Raw genomic sequence first — 21,837 nt, forward strand, 5'->3', positions numbered from 1 at the left:
ATGTACTCCAAGCAAGGGTGAATAGAAATATATATACCCTTTGATCTTGATATGCCGCAAGCGGCTGTAGCCATATTTGAAAATGGAGAAGTTTACTGGCCGGTTGTTGTTTTCTTGTCGACAAATCTGCTTACCGAACTTCTTAAATTCCCCCCTTTATTAGTTTCTACATTTTTTGAAGATGTCTTCTTTTTGTCGATCTGGCTGGGCGTGTAGGAAAGTGGAGAAAAGAGAGCTGAGCTTTCTGAGATTTTCTAGATGTCTTTTTTAACCAGAGTCCAGGGCACTTTTAAGATGTGAATGACTGACTAGAAATTCTCGATTAAAATTAGCCTACGATCCATATAAGATTGTGTGCAAAATTATACCTTTATTATCGAAAATAATTCGATTTAGAAAATATTATTTTTTTAGGTATATATATATATATATAAACATGATTGACTTTTTTTATAAAAAAATTCGAGACGTTGTCTTAAAAAAAACATGCTTTTTTATTATACTTGGAAAATCAAAACTATGGATATTTGTTAATCAATATTTATAAAGGTAAAAACTTTCGTAAGACGGTTTAACGGTCATATTTTGTGAGGCGGATATCTTATTTGGGTTATTTTTGAAAAAATATTATTTTTTATGCTAAGAGTATTTTTTTTATTGTGAATATCAGTAGAGTTACTCACAAGAGATCTACTCATTTACAATTGAGTACATTTAAAGTATCATTAGAATATTTATACTTAACTCTTGACCACGGAATCTTATAATTTCAACAAGTTTTCAAGTTCTCAAAGGTTCATCCAATCTTATAATCATTTTAATTATAAATATACAAAATAATTCATATCAAGCGATGTCTCCATGTGTTTCCATGCACGTGGTAGAGCTCTGAGATTCAGTTCAACAAAGGCAATTTTTTGCATAAAGAACCATTACCGTGGACAAATTCGAAATATATGTTATATGATATAATCATTAACATTTACAAAAAATATGCCAAGAATCCAAGATTTCACGCACCTTTAGTACTTTTCTTGGCTTCAATTGAACAAAAGGATAAACCCATTACTACTACACTTAATAAACTACATCATAAACCAAGTTTACATTTTCTGAAGTGCCACACAATTTGGCATCCGGATCCAACAACAACGAAGATCTTGGCTGGTCTTGCTCTTACTCGACTTTAAATGTTCTGCCTATAAAAACCAATTTATTTCCTAGTTTTATAATTCTGGCGATGGTCTAGTCTCCGTCTCAATGATGAGAAATAAGGAAAATATATGCAAACTTGAGCTTTTGAACGAGACCGATAAAAACATTGGATTCTGATTCCATCACATAAAGCATACTAATTAAGAGCTGCAGCTAAGTTTCCAGTTCTAACACCTGCTTTAGCTGCAAAATCCTGCCTGCAATAGTACATTGTCTGCACGGGCACCGGTCGAAACCCCGTCGACCTACTTCCGGCCAAGACCTCGCTGGAAAATGCCGTATTCCTGCTTGCAACTTCGTTTTGGGTTCGTTTGTAGGAATCAAACCACTTAGCCTGCATGTAAGTGATGCGTCGCCAAGGTGGCACGTGAATGCCAGCACTTCCCATTGATTTTCTTATTGCATTGGACATAAGCCTCACAACCTGCTTGAGCTGGTCGGGTCTCCCGACGAAAATTTGTGGAAGAAGTTTGAGTAATGAGGGATAGCAGCCAGTCGGACGAGCGATGGTGAACTCTCCGGCGATGAAAATTTCGACTATGTAGCGGCTGCTTCCGGTGTTCACGTCAATGTATTCGTAGTCTCCGGAGGGACACCGGCCTTTTTTTTCCCACTTCGATTTGCAAAGACCTGTATTTTTTGATGAATCGAAAAAGTCTTAGATAAATGCTTATATTAATGGGAAACATACTCGCCTAACTACATTGAATATAGGAAATGTAACTCTGTCGTGCTTATCCACTTGACTGAAAGATAAAAATAAATTGAAATGTACTGAAAATGATATTGAAAATAGTAAATATAGCAAATATTGCACTTTTATACTATGTATTTGCGAGAAAAATATCAAAATTATATCAACTCCATAAACTTCACAGAAGCCAGAAACTCACCGGCATCAAAGCCTCGATTCCGCAACAGCGCCATTACTCTCCGTTTGAAATCCGGCGACGAACTTCCGTTGCTATCAAATTCTCTGATCGCCGCTTCCACCTCTTCAAGAATCCTCCTTTTGACACCTCCGTCATCATTTTCACGATCAAACAGCAAATTCTTCAAAGAATCTTCCAACTCAGAATCATGAGAATTTGTTTCCGATGATTCGTCATCATTAACGATCTCCTCTCCATCTCCGTCTCCTTCCTCTTGATCTTTTACCTCCTCACTTTCTCCGTACTCCATGATTTCCCTCTCTAAATAAGAATACACCATATCAGACAAATCCGCCGAGTGCTCGCTGCCACTGCTCTCGCAGGACCTCCCGGCCTTAACCAGCTCATCGAAGGCGGCTGCAACCCTTCTGAATTTCACCGGAATATTCACCATCGCAAGCATCGAATTCCCCTTTCCGTATTGCTCGAGTGACAGTATTGATCGAATGGATAAATGCCCGTATCGTCACTCACAATTATATACAGAGATGAAAATCAAATACCAATCAATGTTCAGAAATCTCGTAATTATGTTGCGATTATGGCGAAATGGTGTGAACACTTGTTGGTATAAACCTTCGGTGAATGGTTCATGGAGTCATTGGAGTGAATGAATGAAGACATTGTGGCGTTTATATAATATATATATATATATATATATATATATATTAAATTTGAGAGTAACTAACTTTGATGTCATTGTCTATTTTATTAATTATATATATTAATTAAATGTTAAAATTTTAATATAAGTTATATGTAGCTAAGTTGATAGAGTCATTGTTATTTGGGGTTTAAGTTATAGGTTCAATTCTTACTGAAGTCATTTTTTAATTCTTTTACTTTTCAATTTTTTTTAATTTATATATAAAAAATATAGTGTACTCCCTCATTATGTCTTGTAATTATATTTTGATCATCATTTAAATATAAATCAAATGAATTATAAAAAATATTATACAAGCATGCAACGCGTGCGTCAGTGTACTAGTATATATTATACATGAATCATATTTAGTAACTATTTTAATCCTCTGATGTCTTTTATTTTATTTCTATATATAATATATTTTTATATTTTCAAAAACAAATATTTTACTTCCCTCTAATAATTTAAAATTAATATATTATATAATATAATGCATATATAAATATATACTGCGTTAATGCTAGTGTATAATTAATTATATATCACATTGAGCTTACGCCGCAAAATTAATGCACGCCTTCTTGTTTTCTGACAATGAACCTGGAACGAAAACAGGCCTCGTTCGGTAGTTAATCTGATCCGAGTATCCGCTCTAGTTCAACATCATATAAGAAATTCAAGAAGTGGCGTACACCCAAGTTTACTTTATAATAAGACAAACTAACATTTTTTTACTAAAATTAAAAGTGAGATTTGGTAATAAAAATTGTCTCTGTATCTGCGTATTATTATAGCAATATCAATACAGCCTTTGGTAAAGAGTGTTTTACAAATATGTCATTTTTTAAAATTTATTAAAGTTATCGTCTTTTTTAATAATTGAAAGGGGATGGGAGTTTATTACAATTGAGTAAAACTCGAAAATTTATCATAAATTTTAGATTTTGATGTTAGATGTGTTATGAATTATCGACGTTAAAGTTATCTTTTGTTAGAGCATTTTTGGTTAATATTGATTTCAAATTAAAATTTATCAAAGATAAATTTATTTATTTTACTTAGATAGAGTGTGGAATCCCATTTTATTTATGTAAAAATGTTTTTATAATATAGATTGGTATAATAATAAATGATATAATATTTACAATAACAAAAAAATGTCAAATAAATGAAGTAAATAAATTAAAAGTGTCAATATTAGTGAATGTAAAAGACAAACGGATATTTTAATTAGTAAAATTAATAAACCAAACCAATATCACAATATTTACTTTTTGGGTTGTTTTTATTTATTTTCTTTATAGGCAAATACTCTTTACTCGCAAGCTAAATAGTTTAGCTATTTATCATTTACAAAATAATTTGAAAAATACTAGCTTTTGATCTCTCAAATCACAACAATATAAAAAAAATATTGATCATTGTATATATATTAATTTTAACTATCTGACAATCTTATCGTACGAAGCCATATTCTCAAAAGTTATAGTTGATGCTAACACTACAATTCAAATATTTTAAACCATACAGCAGCTCAAGTACCATATTTCGATTGTTCTACCCAACAAAGACAATCATTGCACCCAACTATCTTCATCAAAAAAATTTCCACTTCTTGTGATAAACGAGAATCAAACATGCAACATTGACTCTGATATCAATCGTAGGGGACCGAACGCTTATCGTTTTACCAAAAACTATAGTTGGTGTTAATAGCGTAACTCAAATATTTAAAATCGTACAGAAACTCAAACACCACGTTTCGATTACTCTATCTTGCATAAAAAACTATTGCAGCAAACATATTATTTTTCATTGTATTACCAATAATATCAATTGTAAAGCAGTGCATGGTACATCTTTCTAGTTTCTAAGTATGAATTTACAATCTTGCTAGAAGATGTGAATTTACAAAATGTCAAATTATAACATAACGAACTTTATTCTGATTATAGTAAAATTTCATGCAAAAATAATCTTGTTTATTTATAAATAAGAGGGTATATGATTAAATTTATTTAAAATAATTTGTAACTCATATATCTTATAAGCTGAGTTTATATTATGTGAAGTCTTATTTTAAAAATAATTTGGTGCTCAATTTGATAATCTAACTCATGGCGGCCACCTAGGTTGTAAAATGGTAATATTCCTCTAAATTTTTATTTATTTAATTTCTAATTTGCTACTTGGGCCATAGACGTGGAGACTCGATGCCGTCGGTTAATAAGGATGACCAGGTTCAATGAACCTGAATACCGTCCTGATACAATGAATCTTTCATCCCACAATCGAATATTCAGTATATATCCCTATGATTTGCATGAAGAAGAAACAAATTATTGCTATTTTTATATGTATCCTCTTTTAGGTACATATGAATTTTGTTAACAAATTGGATTTATATGTATTCGATCAATGTAACGTAATACATTCGAATGCCAAAAAGAACTTGATCTCGACCATGTCTGTAAAAATCATTATGTTTGGCATGCGAATGCATTACAAATATTATTTAATTTGGGCTGAATTTTACTTTAATTATTTTGTTTCAAAGTTAGATCACTTGACTTTATGGAACTCAATAATTAATTTCGAATGGAATGAATTCTGCTTAAATTTGAGCTCTAGGTAGCAAGTGGAGTCGAATTCGAACATTATGTTCCTAATTCATCGATGATGTCCGGATGTATTGGATATGAGTTTGGTGGATAATTATACCGGATCGGGTTGATTTCTGTTCTAATATGTGGTAGCTCGGGCGAAAATGTCCGGGCTTGAAATATCTGCACACTTAAGAGAATGGAGAACGTTAGTGGAGCGTCGGAAGATTCTCTGTCGTAACTACTCCGACGCTCAAATCAGTTCAAACATTTTATCTTTGGAGAATGTATAGAGAATATGCACATTTATTACAATAATATCTGAATCTATTATTGTCAAGCATATATGATATTTAGAGGAGAAAAATCAACGATGACTTTGTTTTTAGTGCCCAACTGTTACTCATGACGAGATGGTGTCCATGCACTGCTCTCTGACATTGTAAAATCTGACAGCTCATACTACTTTCAGGATAGTCACATGTTGAGAAGTGGAACCTAGACACGATAATTTAAATGACAGATTAGCTCGAACTCTATAAGTTGTCGAAGGAAATATACACTAATATGTAAGATCATACAGTTCAAGCAAGATGAGATGTCATAGTGACAAGTCCAAATATATATATGCAAACAAACCATGGTGAAAAATCAAGTATATTTTACACAGACTGAAAAAGAAAAGACACCCAACGTGTTCCTCATATTAACAACATCCAAAGTCAAATTGTACAATTCGTTGAAAAAAAGAAGTCAAATTAGACGAAATATAGACCCCAATATTGCTTTGGTGCAGATAGAATATGCTGAAGGGGGATAAAGCTCAAGCAGATGGCATGCTAAAAGGAATTCAAGAGTAAATTCTAGCATTTGTGCAACAAAAAGCAACGTAGACGATCAAAGAGTTCGAGTTAAAAAACAAGAGAATCTAATTCAATTTTCCATTCCTAAATGTTTATCTAAAAAATTATACAGTCTCTAGTTCATGATCATACAAGCAACATATGGTATATAAAAAAAGTTCAAGCAACAAGATCGATTTATATATATATCGTTGTGGACACCCTAATGCTTATTGCTTGGGTTGGACTTGCCTCTTCCTCTTTCAAGGAGGTATTAAAAAAAGTTCAACACTCTCTCGGACAAAGGGTGTGATGCAAGACCCTCTGTCCGGGCAGTTGTCGTCCCCCACACTATCAAAAATTTTCTCCACCATTTCTCAAGACTATATCCACATCTTCTTATTATAAATGGCGTATAAATTCCATGGTTCGTTCAAAAAAAATTTGGGTTTTCCAAATATCGAAAGAAATGCAAGCTCTCAAAATTCTCAATCTCGATCTCAGTCCCCACCCTTCTCACTTTGATTATGCAAGTCAATTTCCACAATATTCTCACAGGTTTGAATTTGGTCCCTAATGCTCTGTTTTTCATGTTGTCGCCCTATTATTATGCTTCAATGGGTGGCTATTATATGATGTCACCTCCGTCTCGAGTATTTTCTACTCCACCACGGAGCATGCCATCAAGCGAAGCTAGGCATGCGAGTTTGGGAGGATCTGGATCCGATAGAGAGCCCACAACATCATTTTCAATACCTAGCTCTCCATTTCCACCGCGTTCGACAACACTCGGGATAAAAGAATATTTACCTCGAGGATGGTGAAGATGATAGCAAAGAAAATAATGTCCCTCGCAATAAAAATGAAATTGATGTGGTGAACCGAGGAGGAGATGTCTTGCAAGAGCTTGTGTTCTACTATCAACGACCCAAATCCTATAGTGGGTAAATGTAAAAAATAATAAGCATTTCTTGCAAACCACAACCACCTACTACAACGATATTTGGCCTGCGAGAGAATGGACGATGATAAAGTCAAATTACTATTAGGTTATGCCAAATCTTGGTAATTTTTTGGGATGATACAACAATTTTTTGAAAAATCGGGCTAGTGATCAAAGTAACGCTAATGTTTTAGCCGTTGCACATGATATGTGGAAAAATGTACACAAGAATTAGGCGTTCAAGCATGGACACGTGGAAGACCGTAAAAGAGTGCGAGAAATAGAGTGACACATAAAATGTTTCAAACCGCAAAAAAAATATATATTATTTACTCACTTGAAAATTTGAGTTTATTATTTCTAACTTCAAATTTTGTTACATCTTTTGCTCGTTCAAACCCATAAACTTGTTTCTTGCCGGTTTTGATTTTTCAAAAGTGATTATGATATTTAGATAAATTAATTGAAAATTTCTGTACACTTTTACCCTCAATATTTTTGTCTGATCCAAAATTACAAATCTCATTCATGTTCACAATAACAATCAAACCATATGTTTTGCAAACCATTCAATAAGAATATTTTTGGCATTTTGTTAAAAAATTAGTATTATAATAAATAATTTACCAAACGCTCTAACTTTGAAAAATATTGATATTCACTTTTATTTTTAAATACTATTCATTTTCGATTTTTCTTACTTCTTCTCAATCCATGGACTCAAACACATATCGAAAAAATTACTAACACTTCCTTAATATTTTCAATTATCTTTACATAAAAAATGTATATACACAATTATCTCTTATAATAATCATCAACTATTTTTATTCTTATTTTTTGCCAAGTTTTTTTTTGGAGTAACCACGTTTTTATATTATATATATATATATATTTTAAATATTGATTTAGTACACGAACATCCCTGTGTTCAAGAAGAATCGGGTCCAAACCAACCGGCCGTGCACACCCGGTACTTGTATGCCACCATACCCATAAACTAGATCCGATCTCCATTTAATTTTATTTACGATTTCTGAAACCGAAACGCAGATTCAGTCCAGTCGCCTCTCCTCCGTCGATGCATTCAACAGTACACTGAAAATTCTCCATCTCGAAGATGTATATGGCATACGGATGGCCGCAGGTCATCCCCCTGCAACTACCAGATTGCCCCTCCACAAAACGGATCGTTTACCTCAAAGTGGTCAATCGCTTGCTTCTCGTCGTCTCCCCAACTCACCTCGAGCTCTGGTCTTCATCTCAGGTATTTTTCATTCGTTTGTGTGTGTTTGATTTAATTTTTTTTTCTTCCTTCCATTGGGTTGGATATTGGTTGGGTTTAATTTTATTTGTTTTTTATTTTAAATTCTCAGCATAGAGTGAGGTTGGGGAAGTACACGAGAGACGCGGATTCAGTTCGGAGAGAGGGGGAGAACTTGCAAGCTGTTTGGAGCCAAGATACGAAGCTCATTGCCATTATTGTAAGTGTCGGATCACTTACTGAATTAAATTTTAATCTGTTTCACAAAATGATGTGATCATTTGTTATGGTGATCCATGAATGTTGTAAGTAATTTTTATGTAATTGAATGCTTCCTGTCACACTAGGGAGTGCCATGTTGTGTAATTACTTGTCTAACCAACTGCGAACTGACAAATAGATTATCAGTTCATCTCGTGATTCTCGATTGAGCTATTTGTAATCTAGAAAAAAGACCGAGAGAGGGCAACCTAAAGATGGCAAGTCAGAGATTTGGTGTCCTGATTTCTTGAATTGGAGGAAATTTTTCTTTTGTGGTAATTAAAAATCTGTATCATGAGGTGATACCTATCTTTAAAGTTAAAAATGAGAATACCTTTTACAAAATTGCTTATGTTTGAGTTGGGATAATGATTGTTGCCTGGTTTAATGAAAATGAACTTTAGGTTGAGTAGCTGTAGCCTAATTAATGCGACTGATGCAGCTTCATAAATAAAGGTTACTCTGCTATACCTCATGGCAATCTGCTTACCCATAATAAATTTGGTTCCCCAATACTATCTGTAAATCATTCATTTTCGGTGCTTAGTGGTGCTTGGATGCTATAGTGGAGCTTGGATACTGTAGTTGTTAAGATGATGGAACCATTTGTCATTAGATTAAAATGATACGGTGGAATAGGTATGTTGTATTTTAAATTGAAATTCTTTTATTTTACTAAGTTTATATAGTGTAAATTTAGGAAAACATAAATGGACTGATAATTGTATCATGTTTAGTGGTTGTTGATCACTTAACTTCTGCTCCCTTTTTGCAGACTTCGTTCTTCTATCTTCACATATTTAAGGTTCAGATCACAGAAAAGAAAATACATATTGGTGGGAAGCAACCAACTGGTTTATTTCTTGTGAATATATCATTACTTCTCAGTGAGCAAGTCCCCTTTGTTAATAAGAATTTGACAGTGTAAGCACAAAGTCTAATTAATTATTTCTGCCTCCAAACAAAAACTAGGTTCATGCATAACAGACATCTTTGGATGATATGTTCTATGCTCTGTAGTTCTAGTCCAAAAATCAAACTAATGTTTTAAATATTACTATACCCTTGGGAACAATGTGCTTGTTCGCATAATTTGTTTGTTTTGCTAATGGGTGCACATGGATGGAATATTTGATACATGTGCCATTGTTATCCAATTTGATTTGGTTGTATATGTATTTTTTGATCCATATACAGCTGCATATATCTGTTTTCCGTAACTAACACTATGGTTATCCTATTCAAGCAACTTTCTTTTATGATTTCAAAAGTTAAAAGAAATATATTAAAGAGAGAAAGCTCTTAGGTAGTGCTTAATGGTGATTTTGAGAATTTTGTGAAAACATTTTCAATAAGTATTTTTGGGATATTTAATTGAAGGACGTCACATTTGTTGGGTTTATTTTCTATTTTTCTCGAAGGAAAATATTTCAACTACATATGAACCCATATTTTAGTTATTTTAATGGTATAGAATATGTTTAAATATTTTAAAATATAGTATTAGGATTAGAAGTGATAAACCCTTCCTTTCTTATCTTCATTATTTTTTTATTTTTTTTCCATATATGAATGTTAGGAGCAACATTATTTGTGATAGCAAACACATACTGATCGGACTCTCTGATGGAGCATTGTATAACATATCTTGGAAGGGTGAGGTATGTGATTTGGCATGATATTTTTTCATGTCTCTCTAGATGTTTTAAGCAAATATCCTTAAATACTTTATTACCACAATAATCTAATTACAGTGTGCATATTCTAATTTTTTTTCTTCTGTAATTATTCTTAACTAATTTTTCTTACCTTGAGTTAAACCTTTAGAAAACCAAATAAAATTGCTCATTATTTATACAGTTTGGTGGTGCATTTTATCTCGACACACGGCTGAATGATAATGTTGCTGCCAATACATTATCTTATCCCTTGGGCAATGTTCAGGCTTCTTGTGAAACTCAAGGCATTCATGGCTCCAACCATATGAACAATCCCGTCTTGCAGAAATCTGCTGTAATTCAACTTGAATATTCCACATCTTTTAGGTTGCTAACTGTGTTGTTTTCTGATGGTGAACTCGTGCTATGCTCTGTGAGCAAGAAAGGTCTTAGACATACTGAATCTATCAGAGTGGAAAGAAGGTTGCCTTCTGGTGATATTGTATGTGCATCAATGGCTACAGAGCAACAGATTCTCGCTGCTGGAACTAGAAAAGGCGTCGTTGATCTGTACGACCTTGCAGATTCAGCCTCACTGATTCGCTCTGTTTCTTTATCCGATTGGGGGTAAGCCTTTTTAATAGCTTGCCGGAATTGGAACGTATTACGCATGCTTGTCATCTGGCCATTACCTCTTATTTCCTGGATTCTTCGGATTAAACTTTAAATTTTCACCTACTCCAACTAGTTGATGTGGTGTATTTCTTGTATAAGCAATTTAATGGGTCTTCAACCTATTTACTTTGAGTGTATGATAGAATTTTTGCTTTGTTTAAGAGATAATCATGTGCATGATACACACTTCTAAGTGATAGATTAAAGATCTGGACTGTGGATGACTGAAAACTTAGTGATTAGAAGACTTGCTAATCTACACGATTATCAAAATTCAAATCTAAAAATCGAATTTTCTTTATAGATAAATTGGTTAATGTGTTAGAAATATGTGGTCAAATTTGATGTTAAACTTGTTAAAGATTGTATAAATATTGCAGGCGTATGTGGTCCGATATTTCTAGCTAATAGTGAAGGGAGCATATATATATATGCTTAAAAGGTTTTGATTCATGTCTGTTTAAAGGTCTTCCAGAGAACTTACAGTCAACATTCTATTTTAAATAGACTTTTAGTATATGTTATGGTTGCCACCTTTAGTGTACTGCTTGAAGTTAATGCATGTCTGTTTAAAGGTCTCCCATAGAACTTATTATCGTCATTCTAATTTAAACAGATTTTTAGTATATGTTATGGTTGCCACCTTTAGTGTACTGCTAGAAGTTTATGAAGATCAGACATATGATTAGCTCAAAGTTCATCAAGTTTCTATTCCTAAAATTTCAGTATCATCGGCCTAATATTATGATTTAAGTCCACTTTTGAACCATACAGAATGAGCTGAATGTCTTCATGTGGTCTTATCGCAGATATTCAGTGGAAGATACTGGTCCTGTCAATTGTATTGCATGGACCCCTGATAACTCTGTGTTTGCCGTTGGATGGAAGTTAAGAGGACTTACAGTTTGGTCTGTTTCTGGTTGTCGTTTGATGTCTACAATCAGTCAAATAGGTATGAGTTCTGTTTCGTCTCCCGTGGTTAAGCCAAATCAGGATTTCAAGTATGAACCCATGATGGGCGGCACCACGCTGATGCAATGGGATGAGTATGGATATAGATTATATTCAATTGAGGAAAGATCATCAGAGAGAATTATCGTGTTCTCTTTTGGGAAATGCTGCCTTAACAGAGGTGTTTCTGTTACAACCTATGTACGGCAAATTATCTATGGTGAAGACCGCTTGCTTCTTGTGCAGTCAGAAGATACTGATGAACTGAAGATCTTTCACCTCAATCTTCCAGTTATGTATCAAATAGACGCCTTTTCCTCCATGCCTTTATTTGTTGCTTCTGATTGACTATGCATTATACCAGGTTTCTTACATTTCCCAAAACTGGCCTGTTCTACATGTTGCTGCTAGTAGGGATGGAATGTACTTGGCAGTAGCAGGGCATCATGGCTTAATCTTGTATGACATACGCCTGAAGCGGTGGAAAGTATTTGGAGATATTACTCAAGAACAAAGAATTCAGTGCAGAGGGTTGTTATGGCTCGGGAAAATTATCGTGGTCTGCAATTATGTGGACTCTTCCGATATGTGAGAAATTAACGCACTGAAGATTTTCTTCAGTGTCTGTTTATATGGATTTGTTGTTAAAACGTCTCTCTAAAGTTAGCAATTGCCAATGCTTGTTGCTTAGAATCTACTAAACATGATTGAGATGAAAATGCATTTTTATTGAGAATTTTCTGGTGAGATATTTTTTTAGAAACATTTTTCATTTTTATGAAGAATGATTCTCCACCACGTCACTCCTTTTTGTATTTTAGTATTGAAGCCCAGTAGTTTATCTTCTACTGAAAAACTTCGACAAACAGATTAAATAATATCCTGGAGTAGGTGAATTACTTTTTCCACCGAAACATGGGCCTTCAGATTGGAACTAAACTTGGTTGTGGTGTCCTTGCTATAATACTCGTGTTATTTGTTTGCTTCTAGTGATTCTAATTCTCTTGCTTGGTTACCATTCCATTCTGTAATATTTGTTGTTAAATAAATTGTAAGCATAGCTTTATCTAGTTTACCAGTTCTTCTCAGTAATATGAAATGTTGTGGAAGCTGAAATGAAAGTCATAGTGATGGATTCAACTTTAAATTTTTAGACGGACATGTCGTGGCAGAAATTGAAAAATAGAAATGACGTGAGGAAATTAATACTAAATTATTTGTGTCTATGTTTCATAAATTTTTGTGGAAGTTGTAGTTGAGCCCATATTTCGGTGGAAAGTATTTCTTTACATGTGTGTGACAATTAGGAGTGTGTGGATGAGTTCCAAATATCCACGATGTGTGTATTTTTTTGCAAAGCGTTGTATCAAATGACTTGGAAGCATTGTTGAAATAAGGTGGTTTGAATGACTATAATGACTTATGTATATTGCTGGAAAATAAGAATGAATTTGATAGTTCCTCACGTCGAACTTATCTTTTATCTATGGTGCGATTTTTCTTCTTCTATGTACACTTTTTCATAGTTTTTTCTAGATTTTATATTTGTTTTTTTTGGCAGCTAAGCAAGTTAATGCCAATTCATGTGTCACTTGATTTTTACTCCCCATTTCATCAGAATGATTGGTGATTGCAGGTATGAATTGCTTTTCTACCCTAGATATCACCTTGATCAAAGTTCACTTCTTCATCGGAAGACATTACTAGCAAAGCCAATAGTCATGGATGTTTATCAAGATTATTTACTTGTCACTTATCGCCCGTTTGATGTTCATATATACCATGTGAAATTATCTGGTGACTTGTCTCTTTCTAGTACCCCAGATTTAGAGGTAATAAAATGCTTTAAAGTGGATACACTTGTTGAATTGGTTGGGTGATACAACCTTTTTACAGTTCTACTAACAATGTGAGGTGTATCAATATTTCTTTCTTAATCAAAATGTTGGATAGTACATGTTTTTCACCATGCATTTTAAGTGATAAAATGACAAACAGCTTTCTACAGTACGAGAGCTCTCAATCATGACAGCAAAGAGCCATCCTGTGGCAATGCGATTCATCCCTGATCAGATTCCACGAGAATATGTCTTGAGCAGTAAAATCTCTTCTGATTTGTTATCCCGAGAACCTGCCAGGTATGCGCTGATATGTAACTTTAGCTAACAGTCAGCTCTTCAGGGTTTTTGCAAATGATTGACTGCATGTGCCTTTTAGATGTTTAATATTGAGGATGAATGGGGAGCTTTCACTGCTTGATTTGGATGAAGGACGGGAAAGAGAACTGACAGATTCTGTTGAGTTGTTCTGGGTTACTTGTGGTCAATCAGAGGAGAAAAGTAACTTGATCGAGGAAGTTTCCTGGTTAGATTATGGTCACCGAGGGATGCAGGTGACAGTTTCTGTGATCATAATCTGTCCCAAATTTTGTTTGTCACTCCACTTAACATTTCTGACGAAAGTGCTGGTTGAAGCTCATGTACAGGTTTGGTATCCATCTCCAGGTGTAGATCCTTTCAAGCAGGAAGGTTTTTTGCAGGTATTCCAATTCGTTTGATTTTTTTTATTTATATGCCATCTCTGTATGAAATTTCTTACATGTTTATCTTGTTTTCCATGATAGGTTATCTACTGAGCTATCCATGTTCAAGTACCGAGTTGTGTAGTATGAGATAAAACATGTATTAGTTAAAGCTGTCCTCCGATAATCCTTCCAAAGGCTTCAAGTATCTATTAATCACACTTCACGTTACTTAACTCCAAGTGCTATGCTTTGAACATTGATTTTGACTATGCATATTTTCATTTCACTTAGTAATTGCATTGTCTTAAGTTGAGTAGTTTGAATAATGCATGTAATAGCATGTTTATTTTATGTCGCAAAATTTTTAGATCTTTTGTTCATTCAGTTGTTTATGTTGTCTGAGTTACATGGTTTGATATGATATCTTAGTTGGACCCTGAGCTGGAATTTGATCGTGAAGTGTACCCACTTGGTCTACTTCCAAATGCTGGTGTAGTTGTTGGTGTTTCCCAGAGAATGTCGTTTTCGACATGTACAGAGTTCCCATGTTTTGAGCCATCTCCTCAAGCACAAACCATATTGCATTGTTTACTTCGGCATCTTCTTCAGGTACATCACCCTATTTTGTGCTGTCATGAGATTATTCTTTTGATGACATTTCAGTTGTACTCTATCCAAAGATGGAACCAGTACATATTTGAAACACCATTGACTTGCGCCGCACGCTACATTTGATTTATTGCTGTTTTGTTAAATGGAACAGAATATGTTACTCTACTGGTTTACTCATCGCAGCCTGAGCTCAAGGCATTTTGCAGTTATCTGAAATTTATCAATCCATAACTGACTTAGGACAGTAGAATTCCCATCCATCTCAGATTGCTAGGCAGCAAATGAGTATGAAGCAAGTTTTCAATTGGTCTCCACTGAGAATTTCTTCGAATTGCATTCATCTTTGTGGTACTATCCTAGTTTAACATGCTGTATGATTTATGTAGAAATGCTCTTTGTTGAATGACTCAACTTTGTGCTGTTGCTAGCCTATATTCATCACTGGTTGACAAGAGAAATAGAATGAGATTTTTCTTGGTCATTTATTGAATGAGACGGCTTTACGCAATTGAGAGCTTTTCCGAGAAGACGGATTTCCATAAGATTTCATCTTCTCGTTATTGAATGACCATTGACTTCCCCTACACTGTAATCACCATTTAACATTGAAATCTAGAAGAAAACTGGCAGCATTAATTGCGAATATTGGAGTTTGAATTTAATGGCTGATTGCAAAAAAGAAACTCAGCAATGGGTGCCAAGCATTTCTAACATATTTTTTTTTTTTGATGGGGCGGGGATATAACAAGTGGGAACGGAACTCACGATCATTAAGAATCAAGTTTGAGGTGGTAGAGGAGACAGCTTCAACCAATATGTGGGTGGTACAATCGGTAACCTATTTTACAATTACGTAAGGAAATCCATAAGGTCTTTTTGGGAATGTGAATAGCGATTGATAATTTGAGGTAAGTATGGAGTTGTGATAAAGAATTTGAGGGTTGAGATCTTCTCCGGAATTTGGGCTCCTGGAGTAGGAATTCAAATGGAAAGCCACAAAGTACTTGCTGTTATCTCTAGCAGCGGATCTGCTAATATATCTACTCATAAAGAGTTTGAGGATTGGAGACTTTTCAATTTTATGGAAGGCTATTGGAGTAAAAGATACATGGTTAGGTTCTCTGAATGTTCCACATGATTAACGTTAGTTCATGTTTGTTTAAGTCAGGCTTTGTGTTCTTGAAAGATGTACCAAGGATTTCTTGCTTTATTATGACTTTTGTAATTGCAAGCTTCTGATAATGAGTCTTTCAGAGAGACAAGAGGGAAGAAGCTCTGAGACTAGCACACATATCAGCAGAGAAGCCACATTTTTCTCATTGCCTGGAATGGCTTTTATTTACTGTTTTTGATGCTGAAATTTCCAGGTAATTTTTATGCAAACATATGATTAATTATCCTCTTTTTTCTCCTCATCCATCCAAAATCACATTACTCTTATATTGAGGACCGAATTGAAAACCATGTTTGATTATCAGACACAACAAAACAGCTTCTTAGTTATGTATTTGAATTCTATTGTTTTTGGTATTCATGTCAATTCTGCTTATGAGTGAGAATTCTTTCTAACACATTAAATTAAGTAAAGCACTTCCAAATTATCAAGAGAAGTCCTTGACCGCCATAACCGAGACTAGATATTTGAGTATGTGAAGACAATGCACAATTGAATATAGCTGTTGACATTTCCTCTAATTGCAAGCAAAGACAGTGCTCATCATATTATGTAATTAAACAGATATAACCATAAATTTGATGATGAGTTGACCAATTTTTTTCCAGTGTAGTATGTATTTTTAGATTTCTTATTTAGTCAATTTGATGGGAAGTAATCTGTTTCTTAACTATGAGGAAAATGTTCGCTAGGTGAATTTGTTGCATAATTTCTTCTGCCTCACTCTATTTTGTGCCTATGCGTCATTCTGTTCTGGAACAAGTTCTGTGGTGGAGACATTTGTATATCATTTCACTTTGCTCTATGTTTATGTAGAAATCTGACAAAATGGGTGCAACACCAAATTTAATGTATCCAACCCTGTTCTACAGACAAAATTTGCGCAAAAACCAGGCGGCATTTGCCAATCATTCTACTGATTCGTCTCTGCTGGAGAAGACCTGTGATCTGATAAAAAACTTTCCTGAATATTATGATGTTGTAGTTAGTGTTGCTCGGAAAACTGATGGTCGACATTGGGCAGATTTGTTTTCGGCTGCTGGCAGATCAACTGAGTATGTGACTCAATTCTCTGCTTTTCTCGAAAGTATCACAAATACTTGTGTCAAAAGGGAATCTAATTCTACTCTCTTTTTCTTTTTCTTTTATATGTCAAAAGAACATATAATTAAGATAAAAAAAGTAATGGTATAAATACACTGGGAATGCCCTGGAAATCATAAGAACATCAACTCTTTCGAGTAACACCTGACCACTAACCATGCAAATATTACTCAAAACCTCATACCACGTTGTACACAAATCTGTATTTTACAAAAGATGTCATCCACCCTGTGTTCTGTTCTTCATTATCAAAGAGCCAACAATTCCTTGCACTCCAAATATGAAAAATGGAAGTTTCCCTAGCCATGAACCACATCTTTACCAGGGAAGAACTAACTCTATAGACCCCTTTGAAAGCTTTTAACAGTGCTTGATGTGAGCTCATGAGTTTGTTCATTCCTAGCCATTCTCGAATTTTCATCCAAAGAGATTTTGAGAAGTGGCAACGGAAGAACATATGATCAAAACATTCATTATAGTCACCTCAAGAATACATTTATTCTCCACCACATAAGGTTGTCTATCTCTAGTCAGAAACTTCCGATGAGCAAACAACCAAAAATAGAATTTATGCTTTGGTATGAGGCAATTCTTCCATACTAGGGGCTTCCAAGGCCAGTTTCCATAATTTGTGCAAAAAATCTATAGGCTTTATACAAATCATTCTTTCTATCAAACCAAGCATCCATCACTGCTATAGAATCATCCACCAAACCATGAATCCGTCAATCGAAATGATTTTCTTAACAAGTTAAGTCATTTTGACGTACCCTTCTATCCCAAAACTGTACTTTCTTCCAGTGAAGGGTTATCAAGTATGATAATCATGCACAATTTCATTTATTCTATCATCAGTCCTAACTTGATGTGAGGTCTTCAGGAATTGAGGAGATTCTTAATTTTCCTCTGAGAAATTAATCATCTTACTTTTAGGTTGTTTGAAGAATGCTTCCAACGAAGATGGTATCGTACTGCAGCCTGCTATATATTAGTAAGTGGCGTTCAGCTTTTGGTACCTATTATGCCTTTTGAGTTGATTACTATGGTGACGGTATTCGTGATTTTATTTTCTTCCTATGGTTTGAATACCAAAAGCTTTTACTTGGATCAATTTCTAATCATTATAAGTGGCATTCCCTCAAGAGTTGAATGATAAGGAAAAAAGCCAGTGATTGCTAATGTTTTCTCATACATGATGGTTAAATGTCAACAGTTGGAAAATGTATGTTTGGCTGCAAGTACAAGTTTCTTTTGGCTGGTGATTTAAACATTCTTGTCCTCTGAAACAAGATTGAGTGGTGACATGTTTCTTAATGAGTTAATAGTTTCTACATCTTCAACACTTTGTTTGATATACGATATTATGTATTTATATCATTATCATTCAAATTGGAATTATGGAACTTATTTTGCTAGAATTGATTCTTGTATCCTGATTGATGTACTCTTGATTGTTTTGCCACAGGTCATTGCTAAGCTTGAAGGTTCTGCTGTGAGTCAATATTGTGCCTTGCGTTTATTGCAGGTGATTATTGGCTTCTTTTCTCTTCTTAAACTCACGGCTGATATATAGTCTTTTTCAAATGCATATGTGCAATCACTGAAGCTCCTGCACAAATCCCAATCATTATTACTTAGAATTTTGTGTAAGTTAGCTTTTTAATGAAGTTTTGTTATGAAAAGGGCTATAAATCATGCTACGCTATGGTTTGGTTGAATTGCTGATATCTGGAGTACTATTTGCTGTAAAGCACAATTTTTCTTCTGTCATACTTTATACTTGTCCGGATCCCAGCTCAGAGGGTTTTTGTTAATCAAATCCATCTTTGGGGGAATTTTTTCACATTTTTACTTTGAGAAATGTAATGGTATTTACCATCTGCTGCATAATTATAAATGTGATGCCTCTGTCAAACAACTCGGTCGATATATTATGACTTTGTAAATAAATCTCATGCCACCAAGTTTCTCACTGGTGTTTCTTATGCTTTTTCTTGTTTATTTAATATTAGCCATACATTCTCACTCTGACCTCTCCATTGTTTAGGCAACGCTTGATGAATCTCTTTATGAACTAGCTGGAGAGCTGGTACAAATCCACAACCCTTTGTACTTCTCCGTGAAATGGCTGATCTTCTAATTTCCTTGCATTTGCAACTTTTTTCTTCTGCAATTTCTGGTTTTATTAGGTAAGGTTTCTATTAAGATCTGGAAGAGAATATGAACCTACTAATACTGATCATGAAAGCCTTTCTCCAAGATTCTTGGGCTATTTTCTTTTCCCTTCCACTTTTATGAAGCAACCTCAGGATGTCAAAAGGTGAGCCTATCCCTTAACTGACTGATTTTGCATAAGCGTATATTTTTGCTCATGCTATTTCTATTGATGCATGTTGACGAATCTGTGGCAGCACTTCATTCAAAGAACAGAATGCGCATGTTGCTTCTGTGAAAAATATTTTAGAAAGCCATGCGAGCTATTTGATGTCTGGAAAAGAGCTCTCAAAGCTTGTAGCATTTGTCAAAGGCACTCAATTTGATCTAGTGGTAGAGAATCCCCCTCTATACTTGTTTTATGTACTTGTTTACCCTCCTCTGAGATTTATATGGTTGATATAACTTACTACAGGAGTATCTGCAACGTGAAAGGTATGGAAGTGCTCTTTTGGAGAATTTTGCTTCTGGTCTTGAAATGATTGGGCAGAAGGTACGAGTATCTTGATAGATCTGTTATATTCTTGGTTTGGAATTTCTTAAATTTTTTAAAAGCTGGTCTCATAATAATTTCTTTCATAACTGGTGTGGTATAATTTCTTTTGGGGAATTTTGCTTCTAATTGTTTAATAGCTAGTATCGTGTAATTCCTTGCGATAGTATGTAACTACATTGCACTATCCAGCTATCTTCAACACCATGCTGCATTTAACCTTTTGATCTGTTTAATTGATATAATGTATATATACTACCATTTGACTTCAGTTTGACTTGCTTATTTCTACTACTGAAAATCATATATGTGCGGAGGCTGAAGATCGTAGAACTTCGTATTTTGATCCTCATTTTTTGCTCTAGATGGGTTGAAATTGTTTCTTATGGTGGCTATCCTAAAGTGTAACATCATTTCTAAGGACTCTTGGAAAGGTCGGTTGTCAGAGATCGAATTATATTTTGTGGCAAAATAAAACTGCAAAACACAGATGAATGCAGCGTGTCAATTCGATTACTGATTTCGGAACTGTGAATGTAACATTGTAATTTTATTCTTTGATTTGTTTCTATACTTTTATGTAGCTTCAAATGGGAACATTGCAAAACCGTTTGGATGCAGAATTTCTGCTGGCACACATGTGCTCAGTCAAGTTTAAAGAATGGATAGTGGTCTTGGCTACACTATTGAGGCGTTCCGAGGTGCAGTTAATCTTTTTGCTAATTTAATGAATCTTTGTTTTGTTTTGGAGATATCAGTTGCAGTACCCTGATTGGTGTTGCCCAGTAGCATCTAATGCTTACCTTGTAAAGCACCTTAATCTATTTACCTGATAAGGGATGAGTGACCTTATGTGACACTTTCTTATGACTTAGCACACTGATGATGATCACTTTCAGTGGATGATGGTTCATGCATGTCATTCTGGTAGGAAAGTTGTGTTTTTATACTGTCTAGATGGCAAGAAAATTGCTTTTCAACTGGCGGTTTCTCTGGTTCTGTGATCTAACTCGAGAAAAAATATGACCTGCACTTAAGTATCACCTGTCAAAAGCGATAAATTCCTTCTTTTGATGCATAATTCAATTATTGAATGTACATCAGGTCCTCTTTGATTTGTTTAGACATGATGTACGACTTTGGAAAGCATACAGCATAACCATACAGGCAAGTGTTTGGTCATACATTTTGGCTGGGACACCAATCTTCGTCATGGACTCACGGTGTCTTTATCATGTGCAATGTTATTAGGCACACACACCATTTGCTGAATACCATGATTTGCTTGAAGAATTAGAAGAAAAGCTTTCGACTGTTGACGGAGAAAAAAAATGAGGCCACTGAATGTTTGAAATTCATGGATCAATTCACTTGAGATTTTTTGAAAGAAGTAAAAGATGCCACTTCCTCTGTTTGGGCTGACACCAAGCAAAACGTCTGTCGTTCAAGAAATCAGGGCAAGACTCTTTAGATTTTCGACACAAGTGACAGAAAAGAATTGTACGTCTATTTACATAAAACGTTGTAGTTTTTAGGTTGAGTTCTATATTGATACCATGTACAATGTCTTTTTTTTTGCCCATTTTTAGAGATGATGCATTTTTGAGCGGTTTATTAAAATTATTTGTACAAAGCCTTTTAAAGTCGAAACGGGTTCTGTTATGAAAAATTTGTACTTAATGCACATTTAGAGTAAAAAAATAATTTATATCTTAATCCGATT

General features: G+C 34.5%; 2 protein-coding genes and 1 non-coding gene across 3 annotated transcripts; 2 read left to right on the forward strand and 1 right to left on the reverse strand.

Moving 5' to 3' along the window:
* Positions 1-61: 61 nt before the first annotated feature.
* Positions 62-150, forward strand: LOC142544052 (small nucleolar RNA snoR109). The gene has a single exon (XR_012820019.1). It is a non-coding gene; the product is annotated as a small nucleolar RNA snoR109 (small nucleolar RNA).
* An 865-nt stretch (positions 151-1,015) lies between these two features.
* On the reverse strand, positions 1,016-2,748 carry LOC142541470 (uncharacterized). The gene is made up of 2 exons (XM_075648001.1): positions 2,109-2,748; positions 1,016-1,845 (listed from the first exon to the last, which is right to left on the reverse strand). Exons 1-2 carry the CDS (start codon positions 2,548-2,550, stop codon positions 1,352-1,354), a joined length of 936 nt encoding a protein of 311 aa, XP_075504116.1. The 5' UTR covers positions 2,551-2,748; the 3' UTR covers positions 1,016-1,351.
* Positions 2,749-8,136: 5,388 nt separating this feature from the next.
* On the forward strand, positions 8,137-21,798 carry LOC142542672 (uncharacterized). Its single transcript, XM_075649431.1, has 23 exons — positions 8,137-8,451; positions 8,561-8,668; positions 9,485-9,633; positions 10,289-10,370; positions 10,570-10,994; positions 11,852-12,284; positions 12,358-12,581; positions 13,630-13,825; positions 13,992-14,131; positions 14,211-14,385; positions 14,479-14,532; positions 14,947-15,126; positions 16,384-16,496; positions 17,176-17,358; positions 18,341-18,398; positions 18,873-18,932; positions 19,455-19,496; positions 19,597-19,727; positions 19,819-19,954; positions 20,037-20,114; positions 20,699-20,815; positions 21,219-21,281; positions 21,366-21,798. Exons 1-23 carry the CDS (start codon positions 8,305-8,307, stop codon positions 21,447-21,449), a joined length of 3,378 nt encoding a protein of 1,125 aa, XP_075505546.1. The 5' UTR covers positions 8,137-8,304; the 3' UTR covers positions 21,450-21,798.
* The last annotated feature ends 39 nt before the right edge of the window (positions 21,799-21,837 follow it).

The sequence above is a fragment of the Primulina tabacum genome, chromosome 4 (assembly GCF_025594145.1).
Source record: "Primulina tabacum isolate GXHZ01 chromosome 4, ASM2559414v2, whole genome shotgun sequence".
In the NCBI taxonomy this organism is placed as follows: Eukaryota; Viridiplantae; Streptophyta; class Magnoliopsida; order Lamiales; family Gesneriaceae; genus Primulina; species Primulina tabacum.